Source organism: Hyla sarda, chromosome 7 (assembly GCF_029499605.1).
Source record: "Hyla sarda isolate aHylSar1 chromosome 7, aHylSar1.hap1, whole genome shotgun sequence".
Taxonomy (NCBI): Eukaryota; Metazoa; Chordata; class Amphibia; order Anura; family Hylidae; genus Hyla; species Hyla sarda.
The window spans coordinates 36,980,162-36,998,337 of NC_079195.1; the positions used below are offsets into that span (position 1 = coordinate 36,980,162).

The 18,176-nt window shown below is 42.4% G+C and overlaps 1 protein-coding gene across 1 annotated transcript in view; it reads right to left on the reverse strand.

The window, feature by feature from the left end:
* Positions 1-18,176, reverse strand: part of MMS19 (MMS19 homolog, cytosolic iron-sulfur assembly component) — a gene marked incomplete in the record, with an annotated part of 95,590 nt that overhangs the window by 846 nt on the left and 76,568 nt on the right. Inside the window, 5 exon segments of the mRNA XM_056530857.1 lie at positions 10,499-10,599; positions 10,834-10,893; positions 12,723-12,887; positions 15,762-15,844; positions 15,977-16,163. Of these exon segments, the coding sequence (XP_056386832.1) occupies positions 10,499-10,599; positions 10,834-10,893; positions 12,723-12,887; positions 15,762-15,844; positions 15,977-16,163 (596 nt within the window).

An 18,176-nucleotide genomic window follows, 5' to 3' on the forward strand; every position in this document is an offset into this window, starting at 1 on the left:
ACCCTTCCAGTACTTATCAGCTGCTGTATACTACAGAGGAAGTGCTTTTCTTTTTGAATTTCCTTTCTGTCTGACCACAGTGCTCTCTGCTGACACCTCTGTCCATGTCAGGAACTGTCCAGAGCGGGAGCAAATCCCCATAGCAAACCTATCCTGCTCTGGACAGTTCCTGACATGGACAGAGGTGTCAGAAGAGAGCACTGTGGTCAGACAGAAAGGAAGGAAGTTCAAAAAGAAAAGAACTTCCTGTGGAGCATACAGCATCTGATAAGTACTGGAAGGATTAAGATTTTTTAAATAGAAATAATTTACAAATCTGTTTAACTTTCTGGCACCAGTTGATTTAAAAAAAAAAAAATAAAGTTTTTCCAGGGGAGTACTCCTTTAACTCTTTAGGGCAGTGTTTCCCAACCAGTGTGCCTCTAGCTGTTGCAAAACTACAACTCCCAGCAGACCCGAACAGCCATTGGCTGTTAGTGTCTGCTTGGAGTTGTAGTTTAGCAACCGCTGAAGGCACCCTGGTTGGGAAACACTGCTTTAGGGAGAGAATAAAACAAAAGCTGCATGAAGGGCAAATATTATAGAAGTCTCCTGGTGAAAAATTAAGTATAGGGGATAAGTTTTAAATCACGGGGGTCTGACTTCTGGACCCCAAAGTTGATCGCCACGTCTAAAGTGAAACTAAATCACTGTCGGCTAGCTCAGTGGGCTGTTCGGGATAGCCGCGGCGAAATAGCGGCATCCCGAACAGCTTACAGGACAGCGGGAGGGCCCCTACCTGCCTCCTCGCTGTCCGATCGCCGAATGACTGCTCAGTGCCTGAGATCCAGGAATGAGCAGTCAAGCGGCAGAATCATCGATCAGTGGTTTCCTATGAGAAACCACTGATCAATGTAAAAGATCAGTGTGTGCAGTGTTATAGGTCCCTATGGGAGCATAAGAGATCAGTGTGTGCAGTGTTATAGGTCCCTATGGGAGCATAAGAGATCAGTGTGTGCAGTGTTATAGGTCCCTATGGGAGCATAAGAGATCAGTGTGTGCAGTGTTATAGGTCCCTATGGGAGCATAAGAGATCAGTGTGTGCAGTGTTATAGGTCCCTATGGGAGCATAAGAGATCAGTGTGTGCAGTGTTATAGGTCCCTATGGGAGCATAAGAGATCAGTGTGTGCAGTGTTATAGGTCCCTATGGAAGCATAAGAGATCAGTGTGTGCAGTGTTATACGTCCCTATGGGAACATAAGAGATCAGTGTGTGCAGTGTTATAGGTCCCTATGGGAGCATAAGAGATCAGTGTGTGCAGTGCTATAGGTCCCTATGGGAGCATAAGAGATCAGTGTGTGCAGTGTTATAGGTCCCTATGGGAGCATAAGAGATCAGTGTGTGCAGTGTTATAGGTCCCTATGGGAGCATAAGAGATCAGTGTGTGCAGTGTTATAGGTCCCTATGGGATAACAATGATCAGTGTGTGCAGTGTTATAGGTCCCTATGGGAGCATAAGAGATCAGTGTGTGCAGTGTTATAGGTCCCTATGGGAGCATAAGAGATCAGTGTGTGCAGTGTTATAGGTCCCTATGGGAGCATAAGAGATCAGTGTGTGCAGTGTTATAGGTCCCTATGGGAGCATAAGAGATCAGTGTGTGCAGTGTTATAGGTCCCTATGGGAGCATAAGAGATCAGTGTGTGCAGTGTTATAGGTCCCTATGGGAGCATAAGAGATCAGTGTGTGCAGTGTTATAGGTCCCTATGGAAGCATAAGAGATCAGTGTGTGCAGTGTTATAGGTCCCTATGGGAGCATAAGAGATCAGTGTGTGCAGTGTTATAGGTCCCTATGGGAGCATAAGAGATCAGTGTGTGCAGTGTTATAGGTCCCTATGGGAGCATAAGAGATCAGTGTGTGCAGTGCTATAGGTCCCTATGGGAGCATAAGAGATCAGTGTGTGCAGTGTTATAGGTCCCTATGGGATAACAATGATCAGTGTGTGCAGTGTTATAGGTCCCTATGGGAGCATAAGAGATCAGTGTGTGCAGTGTTATAGGTCCCTATGGGAGCATAAGAGATCAGTGTGTGCAGTGTTATAGGTCCCTATGGGAGCATAAGAGATCAGTGTGTGCAGTGTTATAGGTCCCTATGGGATAACAATGATCAGTGTGTGCAGTGTTATAGGTCCCTATGGGAGCATAAGAGATCAGTGTGTGCAGTGTTATAGGTCCCTATGGGAACATAAGAGATCAGTGTGTGCAGTGTTATAGGTCCCTATGGGATAACAATGATCAGTGTGTGCAGTGTTATAGGTCCCTATGGGAGCATAAGAGATCAGTGTGTGCAGTGTTATAGGTCCCTATGGGAGCATAAGAGACCAGTGTGTGCAGTGTTATAGATCCCTATGGGAGCATAAGAGATCAGTGTGTGCAGTGTTATAGGTCCCTATGGGATAACAATGATCAGTGTGTGCAGTGTTATAGGTCCCTATGGGAGCATAAGAGATCAGTGTGTGCAGTGTTATAGGTCCCTATGGGAGCATAAGAGATCAGTGTGTGCAGTGTTATAGGGTCCCTATGGGAGCATAAGAGATCAGTGTGTGCAGTGTTATAGGTCCCTATGGGAGCATAAGAGATCAGTGTGTGCAGTGTTATAGGTCCCTATGGGAGCATAAGAGATCAGTGTGTGCAGTGTTATAGGTCCCTATGGGAACATAAGAGATCAGTGTGTGCAGTGTTATAGGTCCCTATGGGAGCATAAGAGATCAGTGTGTGCAGTGTTATAGGTCCCTATGGGAGCATAAGAGATCAGTGTGTGCAGTGTTATAGGTCCCTATGGGAGCATAAGAGATCAGTGTGTGCAGTGTTATAGGTCCCTATGGGAGCATAAGAGATCAGTGTGTGCAGTGTTATAGGTCCCTATGGGATAACAATGATCAGTGTGTGCAGTGTTATAGGTCCCTATGGGAGCATAAGAGATCAGTGTGTGCAGTGTTATAGGTCCCTATGGGAGCATAAGAGATCAGTGTGTGCAGTGTTATAGGTCCCTATGAGAGCATAAGAGATCAGTGTGTGCAGTGTTATAGGTCCCTATGGGAACATAAGAGATCAGTGTGTGCAGTGTTATAGGTCCCTATGGGAGCATAAGAGATCAGTGTGTGCAGTGTTATAGGTCCCTGTGGGAGCATAAGAGATCAGTGTGTGCAGTGTTATAGGTCCCTATGGGAGCATAAGAGATCAGTGTGTGCAGTGTTATAGGTCCCTATGGGAGCATAAGAGATCAGTGTGTGCAGTGTTATAGGTCCCTATGGGAGCATAAGAGATCAGTGTGTGCAGTGTTATAGGTCCCTATGGGAGCATAAGAGATCAGTGTGTGCAGTGTTATAGGTCCCTATGGGAGAATAAGAGATCAGTGTGTGCAGTGTTATAGGTCCCTATGGGAGCATAAGAGATCAGTGTGTGCAGTGTTATAGGTCCCTATGGGATAACAATGATCAGTGTGTGCAGTGTTATAGGTCCCTATGGGAGCATAAGAGATCAGTGTGTGCAGTGTTATAGGTCCCTATGGGAGCATAAGAGATCAGTGTGTGCAGTGTTATAGGTCCCTATGGGAACATAGGAGATCAGTGTGTGCAGTGTTATAGGTCCCTGTGGGAGCATAAGAGATCAGTGTGTGCAGTGTTATAGGTCCCTATGGGAGCATAAGAGATCAGTGTGTGCAGTATTATAGGTCCCTGTGGGAACATAGGAGATCAGTGTGTGCAGTGTTATAGGTCCCTATGGGAGTATAAGAGATCAGTGTGTGCAGTGTTATAGGTCCCTGTGGGAGCATAAGAGATCAGTGTGTGCAGTGTTATAGGTCCCTGTGGGAGCATAAGAGATCAGTGTGTGCAGTGTTATAGGTCCCTATGGGAGCATAAGAGATCAGTGTGTGCAGTGTTATAGGTCCCTGTGGGAGCATAAGAGATCAGTGTGTGCAGTGTTATAGGTCCCTATGGGAGCATAAGAGATCAGTGTGTGCAGTGTTATAGGTCCCTATGGGAACATAAGAGATCAGTGTGTGCAGTGTTATAGGTCCCTATGGGAGCATAAGAGATCAGTGTGTGCAGTGTTATAGGTCCCTATGGGAGCATAAGAGATCAGTGTGTGCAGTGTTATAGGTCCCTATGGGAGCATAAGAGATCAGTGTGTGCAGTGTTATAGGTCCCTATGGGAGCATAAGAGATCAGTGTGTGCAGTGTTATAGGTCCCTATGGGAACACAAGAGATCAGTGTGTGCAGTGTTATAGGTCCCTATGGGAACATAGGAGATCAGTGTGTGCAGTGTTATAGGTCCCTGTGGGAGCATAAGAGATCAGTGTGTGCAGTGTTATAGGTCCCTATGGGAGCATAAGAGATCAGTGTGTGCAGTGTTATAGGTCCCTATGGGAGCATAAGAGATCAGTGTGTGCAGTGTTATAGGTCCCTGTGGGAGTATAAGAGATCAGTGTGTGCAGTGTTATAGGTCCCTATGGGAGCATAAGAGATCAGTGTGTGCAGTGTTATAGGTCCCTATGGGATAACAATGATCAGTGTGTGCAGTGTTATAGGTCCCTATGGGAGCATAAGAGATCAGTGTGTGCAGTGTTATAGGTCCCTATGGGAGCATAAGAGATCAGTGTGTGCAGTGTTATAGGTCCCTGTGGGAGCATAAGAGATCAGTGTGTGCAGTGTTATAGGTCCCTATGGGAGCATAAGAGATCAGTGTGTGCAGTGTTATAGGTCCCTATGGGAGCATAAGAGATCAGTGTGTGCAGTGTTATAGGTCCCTGTGGGAGCATAAGAGATCAGTGTGTGCAGTGTTATAGGTCCCTATGGGAGCATAAGAGATCAGTGTGTGCAGTGTTATAGGTCCCTATGGGAGCATAAGAGATCAGTGTGTGCAGTGTTATAGGTCCCTATGGGAACATAGGAGATCAGTGTGTGCAGTGTTATAGGTCCCTATGGGAGCATAAGAGATCAGTGTGTGCAGTGTTATAGGTCCCTATGGGAGCATAAGAGATCAGTGTGTGCAGTGTTATAGGTCCCTATGGGAGAATAAGAGATCAGTGTGTGCAGTGTTATAGGTCCCTATGGGAGCATAAGAGATCAGTGTGTGCAGTGTTATAGGTCCCTATGGGATAACAATGATCAGTGTGTGCAGTGTTATAGGTCCCTATGGGAGCATAAGAGATCAGTGTGTGCAGTGTTATAGGTCCCTATGGGAGCATAAGAGATCAGTGTGTGCAGTGTTATAGGTCCCTATGGGAACATAGGAGATCAGTGTGTGCAGTGTTATAGGTCCCTGTGGGAGCATAAGAGATCAGTGTGTGCAGTGTTATAGGTCCCTATGGGAGCATAAGAGATCAGTGTGTGCAGTATTATAGGTCCCTGTGGGAACATAGGAGATCAGTGTGTGCAGTGTTATAGGTCCCTATGGGAGTATAAGAGATCAGTGTGTGCAGTGTTATAGGTCCCTATGGGAGAATAAGAGATCAGCGTGTGCAGTGTTATAGGTCCCTATGGGAGCATAAGAGATCAGTGTGTGCAGTGTTATAGGTCCCTATGGGAGCATAAGAGATCAGTGTGTGCAGTGTTATAGGTCCCTATGGGAACATAAGAGATCAGTGTGTGCAGTGTTATAGGTCCCTATGGGAGCATAAGAGATCAGTGTGTGCAGTGTTATAGGTCCCTGTGGGAGCATAAGAGATCAGTGTGTGCAGTGTTATAGGTCCCTATGGGAGCATAAGAGATCAGTGTGTGCAGTGTTATAGGTCCCTATGGGAACATAAGAGATCAGTGTGTGCAGTGTTATAGGTCCCTATGGGAGCATAAGAGATCAGTGTGTGCAGTGTTATAGGTCCCTATGGGAGCATAAGAGATCAGTGTGTGCAGTGTTATAGGTCCCTATGGGAGCATAAGAGATCAGTGTGTGCAGTGTTATAGGTCCCTATGGGAGCATAAGAGATCAGTGTGTGCAGTGTTATAGGTCCCTATGGGAACACAAGAGATCAGTGTGTGCAGTGTTATAGGTCCCTATGGGAACATAGGAGATCAGTGTGTGCAGTGTTATAGGTCCCTGTGGGAGCATAAGAGATCAGTGTGTGCAGTGTTATAGGTCCCTATGGGAGCATAAGAGATCAGTGTGTGCAGTGTTATAGGTCCCTATGGGAGCATAAGAGATCAGTGTGTGCAGTGTTATAGGTCCCTGTGGGAGTATAAGAGATCAGTGTGTGCAGTGTTATAGGTCCCTATGGGAGCATAAGAGATCAGTGTGTGCAGTGTTATAGGTCCCTATGGGATAACAATGATCAGTGTGTGCAGTGTTATAGGTCCCTATGGGAGCATAAGAGATCAGTGTGTGCAGTGTTATAGGTCCCTATGGGAGCATAAGAGATCAGTGTGTGCAGTGTTATAGGTCCCTGTGGGAGCATAAGAGATCAGTGTGTGCAGTGTTATAGGTCCCTATGGGAGCATAAGAGATCAGTGTGTGCAGTGTTATAGGTCCCTATGGGAGCATAAGAGATCAGTGTGTGCAGTGTTATAGGTCCCTGTGGGAGCATAAGAGATCAGTGTGTGCAGTGTTATAGGTCCCTATGGGAGCATAAGAGATCAGTGTGTGCAGTGTTATAGGTCCCTATGGGAGCATAAGAGATCAGTGTGTGCAGTGTTATAGGTCCCTATGGGAACATAGGAGATCAGTGTGTGCAGTGTTATAGGTCCCTATGGGAGCATAAGAGATCAGTGTGTGCAGTGTTATAGGTCCCTATGGGAGCATAAGAGATCAGTGTGTGCAGTGTTATAGGTCCCTATGGGAGTATAAGAGATCAGTGTGTGCAGTGTTATAGGTCCCTATGGGAGCATAAGAGATCAGTGTGTGCAGTGTTATAGGTCCCTATGGGAACACAAGAGATCAGTGTGTGCAGTGTTATAGGTCCCTATGGGAACATAGGAGATCAGTGTGTGCAGTGTTATAGGTCCCTGTGGGAGCATAAGAGATCAGTGTGTGCAGTGTTATAGGTCCCTATGGGAGCATAAGAGATCAGTGTGTGCAGTGTTATAGGTCCCTATGGGAGCATAAGAGATCAGTGTGTGCAGTGTTATAGGTCCCTGTGGGAGTATAAGAGATCAGTGTGTGCAGTGTTATAGGTCCCTATGGGAGCATAAGAGATCAGTGTGTGCAGTGTTATAGGTCCCTATGGGAGCATAAGAGATCAGTGTGTGCAGTGTTATAGGTCCCTGTGGGAGCATAAGAGATCAGTGTGTGCAGTGTTATAGGTCCCTATGGGAGCATAAGAGATCAGTGTGTGCAGTGTTATAGGTCCCTATGGGAGCATAAGAGATCAGTGTGTGCAGTGTTATAGGTCCCTATGGGAACATAGGAGATCAGTGTGTGCAGTGTTATAGGTCCCTATGGGAGCATAAGAGATCAGTGTGTGCAGTGTTATAGGTCCCTATGGGAGCATAAGAGATCAGTGTGTGCAGTGTTATAGGTCCCTATGGGAGTATAAGAGATCAGTGTGTGCAGTGTTATAGGTCCCTATGGGAGTATAAGAGATCAGTGTGTGCAGTGTTATAGGTCCCTATGGGAGTATAAGAGATCAGTGTGTGCAGTGTTATAGGTCCCTATGGGAGCATAAGAGATCAGTGTGTGCAGTGTTATAGGTCCCTATGGGGGCATAAGAGATCAGTGTGTGCAGTGTTATAGGTCCCTATGGGAGCATAAGAGATCAGTGTGTGCAGTGTTATAGGTCCCTATGGGAGCTATAACACTGCAAAAAAAAAAAAAAGTGAAAAAAAAAGTGAATAAAGATCATTTAACCCTTCCCCTATTAAAAGTTTGAATCACCCCCCTTTTTCCCATTTAAAAAAAAATTTGTAAATAAAAATAAACATATATGGTATCGCCGCGTCCGGAAATGTCCGAATTATAAAAATATATCGTTAATTAAACAGCTATAAACTTTAGATCACAGCGCAAAAAATGAGCCCTCATACTCATACGCGGAAAAATAAAAAAGTTATTGGGGTCAGAAGATGAAAATTTTAAAAGTATACATTTTCCTGCTTGTAGTTATGATTTTTTCCAAAAGTACGACAAAATCAAACCGATATAAGTAGGGTATCATTTTAATCGTATGGAACCGTATACCTACAGAATAAAGATAAGGTGTCATTTTTACGGAAAAAATGCACTGCGTAGAAACGGAAGCCCCCAAAATTTACAAAATGGCTTTTTTTTTTTTTCAATTTTGTCTCACAATGATTTTTTTTCCATTTCGCTGTAGATTTTTGGGTAAAATGACTGACGTCATTACAAAGTAAAATTGGTGGCGCAAAAAAATAAGCCATCATATGGATTTTTTGGTGCAAAATTGAAAGAGTTATGATTTTTTTAAAGGTAAGGAGGAAAAAACGAAAATGCAAAAACAGAAAAACCCCGGGTCCTTAAGGGGTTAAGGACGGGAGCATTTTTTGCAAATCTGACCTCTGTCACTAAATATTAATAACTCTGGGATGCTTTAACATATTAATTTCATTCCAGAATGTTTTTTCGTGACATATTTTACTTTATGGTAGTGATAAATTTTTGTCGATACTTGCATCATTTCTTGGTGAAAAGTTTCCAAATTTTATGAGAAATAAATTTTTTTTGCATTTTTTCTAACTTTGAAGCTCTCTTCTTGTAAGGAAAATAGACATTCCAAATAAATTATATATTCATTTACAAATACAATATGTCTTCTTTATGGTTGAATCATAAAGTTGACAAGTTTTTACTTTTTTAAGACATCAGAGGCTTCAAAGTTCAGCAGCAATTTTCCATGAAAATTTCAAAATCGGAATTTTTCAAGGACCAGTTCAGTTTCAAAGTGAATTTTAGGATTTTTATGTTAAAAATACCCCATAAATGACCCCATTATGACAACTGCACCCCTCAACATATTCAAACTGACATTCAGAAAGTTTGTTAACCCTTTAGGTGTTTTATAGGAATAGCAGAAATGTAGAGGAGAAAAATCTAAAATCTTCATTTTTTACGCTAACATGTTCTTGTAGGCTTTTTTTTTTTATTTTTTTTACAAGGGTTAATAGGTATAAATGTCCCCCAAAATTTGTAACCCAATTTCTCTCACGTAAGGAAATACCTCATATGTGGATGTAAAGTGATCTCTGGGTGCACTAGAGGGCTCAGAAGGAAAGGAGCGACAATGAATTTTGCTGAAATGGTTTTTGGGGGGTATGTCACATTTAGGAAGCCCCTATGGTGCCAGAACAGCAAAAAAAAAAATCCACATGGCACACCATTTGGGAAACTACATCCTCAAGGAACATAACAAGGGGTACAGTGAGACTTAACACCCCACAGATGTTTGACGAATTTTCGCTAAAGTTGGATGTGAAAATGAAAAATTTGAATTTTTTTTCACTAAAATGCTGGTGTTACCCAAAATTTTTCATTTTCACAAGGGGTAATAGGAGCCTTTGGCTGTCTGGGCATGCTGGGAGTTGTAGTTGTGATACTACAAGGCAGCAGTGAAGAACACTTAGCAGATCTTCATTGCTGCCCGTCTCTGCCGCACGCTGCCGATCCCCCTTCTTCAGCGGCCCGCAGCTGTCGCCACCATCTTCCCCCACTCTGCTCAGAATCCCAGGGGTGGGCAGAGTGGGGGGATCTCACCTTTAACCCCCCCCGCCCTGCGATTGGCCGGTCACTGACAGCCCCAATGATCCGTATTTTCCAGGCAATCAGGTCACCAGAGACCCGATCAGCCCAGAAAAGCCGTGATTCGATGGTCAGAATTGACCGGTAAATCACGGCGATTGCAGACATGGGGGGGTCAGGACCCCCCTTAGCAATATGCCAGGATGGCTGCTGATAGATATCAGTCCGATCACCGCGTCCGGAGACTAAGTAGCGCTAAGCAGCTCCGCACATTTATTGCGCTCGTCGTTAAGTGTATAGAGTTCTATGCAGGAGGTGTGGCAGCCCCCGCTTTGGGCAGGGGTAGTGACGCGCTGTTGTGAAGGAGAGCTGGTGCTCTATACTGGAGATTGTGGGGGGCCCCAGTAGTCGGACCCCCGCAATCTAAAACTTATCCCCTATCCTGTTTTCCCCACGAGACTTCTCCTGTAAGGCGACATATGATTTACTGCAAGGACTGGTGCGGGCTTCCGCGTTCACGCCCGCCCCTTAGTGACATCACACCCGCCCCTTAGTGACATCACGCCCTCTCCCGTAAACTTGCATTGAGGGGGCGTGACGTGACGGTTCGGGGTGGGGCGTGATGTCACGAGGGGTGCGGGCGTGAATACGGAAGTCCGCACCCAGCGTTCGGAAATCAATGTTCCAGATGCTGGGGAGCGGAGTAGCCCTTTACATATATTCTTGGAGGTCAAAAGAATTAATTTTTTTCTAATCTGAAATATAAAAAAAATATAAAAAAATAATAATTCATAAAAAGTCTAATCCAAAGAGCAATATCTAAGTGTCTTACCACTGACATCGGGCCTCCACAGCCTCTTTCCTAACTAGTCTCTTCTTATCATCAAGCGGTTTACCTAAGGCACGGATCACTTGCTGCTTGTAAGGCAGGAGCTGGAAAGACAGAAGCCATAAAGGACATTTTCCTGTTGCCTGCACAGTGAAGGTCAAAGGTCTCCAAACCGTGGACCCCCAGATGGTGCAAAACTACAACTCCCAGCATGCTGGTAGCTGTAGTTTTGCAACAGCAGGAGGTCCACAGTTTGGAGACCACTGGTGTAGAATGTGCATCTGCAAGACTGTAAATAAAGTTGGGCAGATAATAGAACAACAGACGAGAAAAATTACCAAAGGCAAAGGGAGCTTTGTGAGGGCCAGCGTGCACTTCAGAGCGGTAATCCTCACGGCCTGCAAACACAAGAAAATAGGATTTAGGGCATTTTCCACATTTCTGAACACTTAAAGGGGTACTCCGGTGGTAAACACTTTATTTTATTTATTTATTTTTTTAAATCAACTGGTGCCAGAAAGTTAAACAGATTTGTACATTACTTCTATTAAAAATGTTTAAAGGGGTATTCCAGGCCAAAACTTTTTTTTATATATATCAACTGGCTCCAGAAAGTTAAACAGATTTGTAAATTACTTCTATTAAAAAATCTTAATCCTTCCAATAGTTATTAGCTTCTGAAGTTGAGTTGTTGTTTTCTGTCTAACTGCTCTCTGATGACTCACGTCTCGGGAGCTGTGCAGTTCCTATGGGGATATTCTCCCATCATGCACAGCTCCCGGGACGTGACATCATCATTGAGCAGTTAGACAGAAAACTTCAGAAGCTAATAACTATTGGAAGGATTAAGATTTTTTAATAGAAGTCATTTACAAATCTGTTTAACTTTCCAAAGCCAGTTGATATATATATATATATATATATATATATATATATATATATATATATATATATATATATATAAAAAAAGGTTTTGCCTGGAATACCCCTTTAATCCTTCCAGTATTTATTAGCTGCTGAATACTACAGAGAAAGTTCTTTTCTTTTTGGATTTCTTTTTTTTTTCTGTCCATAGTGCTCTCTGCTGACACCTCTGTCCTCATCAGGAACTGTCCAGAACAGGAACAAATCCCCATAGCAAACCTATGCTGCTCTGGACAGTTCCTGTTACAGACAGAGGTGTCAGCAAAGAGCACTGTGGACAGAAAAAAAAAAGAAATCCAAAAACAAAAGAACTTTCTCTGTAATATACAGCCGCTAATAAGTACTGGATGGATAAAGATTTTTTTAATAGAAGTAATTTACAAATCTGTTTAACTTTCTGGCACCAGTTGATTTAAAAAAAAAAAAAAAAAGGTTTCCACCGGAGTACCCCTTTAAGAGAATTACAAAGTTGTATTACACACTATAAAGCAGTGTTTCCCAACCAGGGTGTCTCCAGCGGTTGCAAAACTACAACTCCCAGCATGCTCGGGACAGCCTTCGGCTGTAGTTTTTCAACAGCTGGAGGCACCCTGGATGAGAAACAAAGTAATTAAAAGGGGTTATCCAGGAAAAAACTTTTTTTTCATATATATATATATATATATATATATATATATATATATATATATATATATATTAACTGGCTCCAAAAAGTTAAACCGATTTGTAAATTACGTCTATTAAAAAATCTTAATCCTTTCAGTACTTATGAGCTGCTAAAGTTGAGTTGTTCTTATCTGTCTAAGTGCTCTCTGATGACACGTGTCTCGGGAACTGTCCAGAGTAGAAGCAAATCCCCATAGCAAACCTCTTCTACTCTGTGCAGTTCCCGAGACAAGCAGAGAGGTGTCAGCAGAGAGCACTGTTGCCAGACAGAAAACAACAACTCAACTTCAGCAGCTGATAAGTATTGAAAGAATTAAGATTTTTTAATAGAAGTAATTTACAAATCTGTTTAACTTTCTGGAGCCAATATATATATATATATATATATATATATATATATATATATATATATATATATATATATATATATATATATATATAGAGAGAGAGAGATATATATATATATATAGAGAGATATATATATATATATATAGAGATATATATATATATATATATATATATAGATATATATATATATATATATATATATATATATATACATTTTTTCTTGAAATACCCCTTTAAGGCTAATCTAAATGACACAAAATAACAATGGACGTCAGTGCATTCACCGTACCATACTGGGGCTGGATGTCAAGCAGAGGAGCCTTGAGATGAGGGTATCTATATGGACATTTAAGATTTCAGCAGCATCTAGAAGTAGCGGCTCCAGGCACGTCAGTGTGGAGAGCTGAACGACGATGTCGGGGCAGGATAAAGCCTCTAGCAGCAGGGAGAACAGCTGTACCGAAGGAGGAGAAAAATATTGTCATGTGATTATTATAGTGCAGTCCTGGAGATTTTATTTTGATAGGATAGGGCATCAACGTACATTCTCGGCAATACCAAACACAGCAACGTTCATGTGTGTGAGGCCGTGTCTGGTACTGCTGCCCTACGCATTCAGGAGACACACATACAGACATTATATGTTGGGTACAGCTCCTTTTTAGTCTGCTGACTGTTAGGGGAGCAACCCCTGGGGCACTTGACAAGCATATATAAAAAAGTTTAGTCCAGGGCTCGACACATCCCAGGCGCCAGAATTTTGTCCTGGCGCCTAGGTTTTGTAAGCCCTTCCCGACCCATGACATACATTCACCACAAGGGGCGGGTGAGGAGTCATACCTGGCAGGTACTGACTGCCATCTTCAGCCGACACCTGCTGTTAATGATGGACATTAGTAATCACTCAGATGTCAGTGATTTAAAGGGGTACTCCGCCCCTAGACATCTTATCCCCTATCCAAAGGATAGGGGATAAAATGTTAGATCACCAGGGTCCCGCTGCTGGGGACCCCGGGGATCGCCGCTGGGGCACCGCGCTATCATTACTGCACAGAGCGAGTTCGCTCTGCTCTGTGCGTAATGACGGGCGATACAGGGGACGGAGCAGAATGACATCACAGCCTGCCCCCTTAATGCAAGCCTATGGCAGGGGGCATGACGACCACCACGCCCCCTCCAATAGACTTGTATGGAGGGGGTGGACCATGACGTCACGAGGGGCGGAGCCGTGACGTCACGCTGTCCCCCGTATCGCCAGTCATTACGCGCAGAGCGAACTCGCTCTGTACAGTAATGATAGCAGGGTGCCGCAGCGGCGATCCCGGGGGCTCCCCAGCAGCGGGACCACGGCGATCTGACATCTTATCCCCTATCCTTTGGATAGGAGATAAGATGTCTAGGGGCAGAGTTCCCCTTTAAAGGGGTACTCCAGTGGAAAACTTTTTTTTTTTTTTATCAACTGGTGCCAGAAAGTTAAACAGATTTGTAAATGACTTCTATTAAAAAATCCTAATCCTTCCAGTACTTATTAGAGGCTGTATATTACAGAGAAAGTTTTTTTTTCTGACACTTCTGTCTGTATCAGGAACTGTCCAGAGTAGGAGATGTTTGCTAAGGGGATTTGTTCCTGTTCTGGACAGTTCCTGATACAGACAGAGGTGTCAGCAGAGAGAACCGTGGACAGAAAAAAAAAAAAAAATCCTAAAAGAAAAGAACTTTCTCTGTAGTATACAGGAGCTAATAAGTACTGGAAGGATAAATATTTTTTTAATAGAAGTAATTTACAAATCTGTTTAACTTTCTGTTATGTTTTCCCCTGGAGTACCCCTTTGACTGTTTATTGGTGGTCCAGTGGTTCAATACCCTTCCCTCCCCCACCTACAGTGTAATTGCTGGGTGCTGATAATTTTTTCAGGCCAGCCTCGGCCCTGGGCTTGACTTGGCAAAGGGGTACTCCGGAGTGTATATATATATCAAAAGTATTCAAATTAACTAGTGCCAGAAAGTTATACAGATTTGTAAATAACTACTTTTTAAAAAAATGTTAGTCATTCCAGCACTTATCAGCTGCTGTATGCTCAAGATGAAGTTGTGTAGTTCATTCCAGTCTGACCACAGTGCTCTCTGCTGCCACCACTGTTTGTGTTGGGAACTTTCCAGAGCACAAGCAAATCCCCACAACAAACCTCTTCTGCTCTGTACAGTCCCGGACACAGACAGAGGTGTCAGCAGAGAGCACTGTGGTCAGACTGGAATCAACTACACAACTTTCTCTGGATCATACAGCAGCTGATAAGTACTGGAAGGATTAAAGGGGTATTGCAGGAAAAAAAACTTTTTTATATATATATCAACTGTCTCCGGAAAGTTAAACAGATTTGTAAATTACTTCTATTAAAAAATCTTAATCCTTTCAGTACTTATGAGCTTCTGATGTTAAGGTTGTTCTTTTCTGTCTTAAGTGCTCTCTGATGACACCTGTCTCGGGAAACGCCCAGTTTAGAAGAGGTTTGCTATGGGGATTTGCTACTAAACTGGGCGTTTCCCGAGACAGGTGTCGTCAGAGAGCACTTAAGACAGAAAAGAACAACCTTAACTTCAGAAGCTCATAAGTACTGAAAGGATTAAGATTTTTTAATAGAAGTGATTTACAAATCTGTTTAACTTTCTGGAGTCAGTTGATATATATATATCAAAAAAAAAAGTTTTTTCCTGGATAACCCCTTTAAGATTTTTTAAAATGAAGTCATTTACAAATCTGTATACCTTTCTGCCACCAGATTTAAAGGGTACCTCTCATCAAAAAAACTTTTGATATATTATACATTAATGTATGCAGAATAACTTTACAATTGCATGTTATTAAAAAATATGCTTCTTTCTATTTAATTTTCCACTTTGAAGAAATGACCACTAGGGGTCTCCCTACCAGTCCCGGCAGCAAGCATTTCAGACTCATGCTGGAGTCCTAAACACTACGAGCTGCCAGTCTGCTTTGTTCACAAAGGAGAACACTCAGAGCTGCCAGCCTGCTTTGTCCACAGCCTGTTTGGCTGTGAACAAAGCAGGCTGGCAGCTCTGAGTGTTTAGGACTCCAGCATGAGTCAGAAATGCTTGCTGACAGGACTGATCGGGAAAAATACAATAGAAAGAAGCATATTTTTCATTAACATGCTATTGGAAAGTTATTCAACATTCATTAATCTAAAATATATCAAAAGTTTATTTGATGAGAGGTCCCCTTTAATACAGGCTTTAGCAATAGATGACCGATCTCATTGATTAATGTAATGGTCACGCATTAGATTGGTATCTATAAGCAACTCACCGATGGGAGTTCTGTGATGAGAACTTGCTTTGGCAGACAGTTCAGGACGTGGGACAAGGCTTTTAGGTAATTGGGTTTGTCATCTGGATGGAAAAATAAATAAAAATACAAGAACCCAATACATTTGCACTGCAATATAAGGAGCGGTAGGCTCGTCCTGGAGAGTCTGGCAAGACACATTTCTTTATGAATCTCAAGTGCTGTATCTACATTACCTCCATTAGCAGCATGGAAACCTTGTACCAGTTTGGGAACGTTCTCTGTGAAGAATCTCTGGCGGAACATGATGCGTATGTCGGCGTGACTTGCTTTGTTAAGGATATCCGGGGAATCGGACACCAGGAGACAGAACATGTCTGCAACCAGGGGTCCGAGATCTCTGTCAGACAACAAACCGATCATCTAAAACAAAAAAAAAATAAATAAAGGAAAAGAAAAAATGTTGCAAAATATATCTTAGACCAGTGTTTCCCAACCAGGGTGCCTCCAGCTGTTGCAAAACTACAACTCCCAGCATGCCCGGACAGCCGTTGGCTGTCCGGGCATGCTGGGAGTTGTAGTTTTGCAACAGCTGGAGGCACCCTGGTTGGGAAACACTTCCTAAGACTGTTCTAAAAGGGGGTCAATGAGCAGGGAATCTCAGTTTGCTAGAATGAATGACTGCCATGGCGTGGCTCTGGGCACCATGCCCCTTTGGCATTGAGTTATTACTCGGTGGAGTATTGCGGGCCGCTTCACTTTTTCAGTCCAAGCTCAAAAAAAAAAAAAAGAAAAAAAAAAAAAAAAAAAATATTATCATTGTTTAGGGTCCCTAAACAATGAATTTCTTTTTATATTTTATTTTTTATTTTTTTTATAATTATTTTCCATTTTCAATAAAAGCAAATAAAAAAATGTCTTAAATTAAGTCTTAAAGATGCAGATAAAAAAAAAAAAAAGGTTTACAAGAAAAAACTAAATATTGTGACAGTCCTGCTAGGTTAAAGGGGTACTCCGGTGGAAATTTTTTTTTTTTTATTGATTTATTTTTTTTAAATCAACTGGTGCCAGAAAGTTAAACAGATTTGTAAATTACTTCTATTAAAAAAATATTAATCCTTCCAGTACTTATTAGCTGCTGAATACTACAGAGGAAATTCTTTTCTTTTTGGAACACAGTGACTGACGACATGACTAGAGATGAACGAATTTACAGTAAATTCGATTCGTCACGAACTTCTCGGCTCGGCAGTTGATGACTTTTCCTGCATAAATGAGTTCAGCTTTCAGGTGCTCCGGTGGGCTGGAAAAGGTGGATACAGTCCTAGGAGACTCTTTCCTAGGACTGTATCCACCTTTTCCAGCCCTCCGGAGCACCGGAAAGCTGAATTCATTTATGCAGGATAATTCATCAACTGCCGAGCCGAGAAGTTCGTGACGAATCGAATTTACAGAAAATTCGCTCATCTCTATTCATGACCACAGTGCTCTCTGCTGACATCTCTGTCCATTTTAGGAACTGTCCAGAGCAGCTTATGTTTGCTTATGGGGATTTTCTCCTACTCTGGACAGTTCTTAAAATGGACAGAGGTGTCAGCAGAGAGCACTGTGGTCATGATGTCAGCAGAGAGCTCTGTGTTCCAAAAAGAAAAGAATTTCCTCTGTAGTATTTAGCAGCTAATAAGTACTGGAAAGATTAAGATTTTTCTTTTTTTGTTTGAACTGTAAATTTTTATTAAAGTTTTCAATACAAAGGCAGAGGAACCCAAGATACGTGTTAGAGCAAAGTACAATTCAAAAGGAAGATTTTTTTTTTTTAATAGAAGTCATTTACAAATCTACCGTAATTAAAGGGGTATTCCAGGCAAAACCTTTTTTTATATATATATCAACTGGCTCCGGAAAGTTAAAACAGATTTGTAAATTACCTCTATTAAAAAATCTTAATCCTTCCAATAGTTATTAGCTTCTGAAGTTTTCTGTCTAACTGCTCAATGATGAGGTCACGTCCCGGGAGCTGTGCATGATGGGAGAATATCCCCATAGGAACTGCACAGCTCCTGGGACGTGAGTCATCAGAGAGCAGTTAGACAGAAAACAACTCAACTTCAGAAGCTAATAACTATTGGAAGGATTAAGATTTTTTTAATAGAAGTCATTTACAAATCTGTTTAACTTTCCGGAGCCAGTTGATATATATAAAAAAAGTTTTGGCCTGGAATACCCCTTTAACTTTCTGGCCCCAGTTGATTAAAAGTTTTCCACCAGACTACCCCTTTTAAGAAAGGAGAAGAAGGTGAAAATAAAGATAAGAAAGACAAAAGGGAAGATAAGTCCAATAAATCACAGTTCATTATAAAACTTAAAATACACTATAAAGTCTTCTGCAGGGCCCTTAACCTAGCAGGACTGTCCCAATATTTTGGTTTTTCTTGT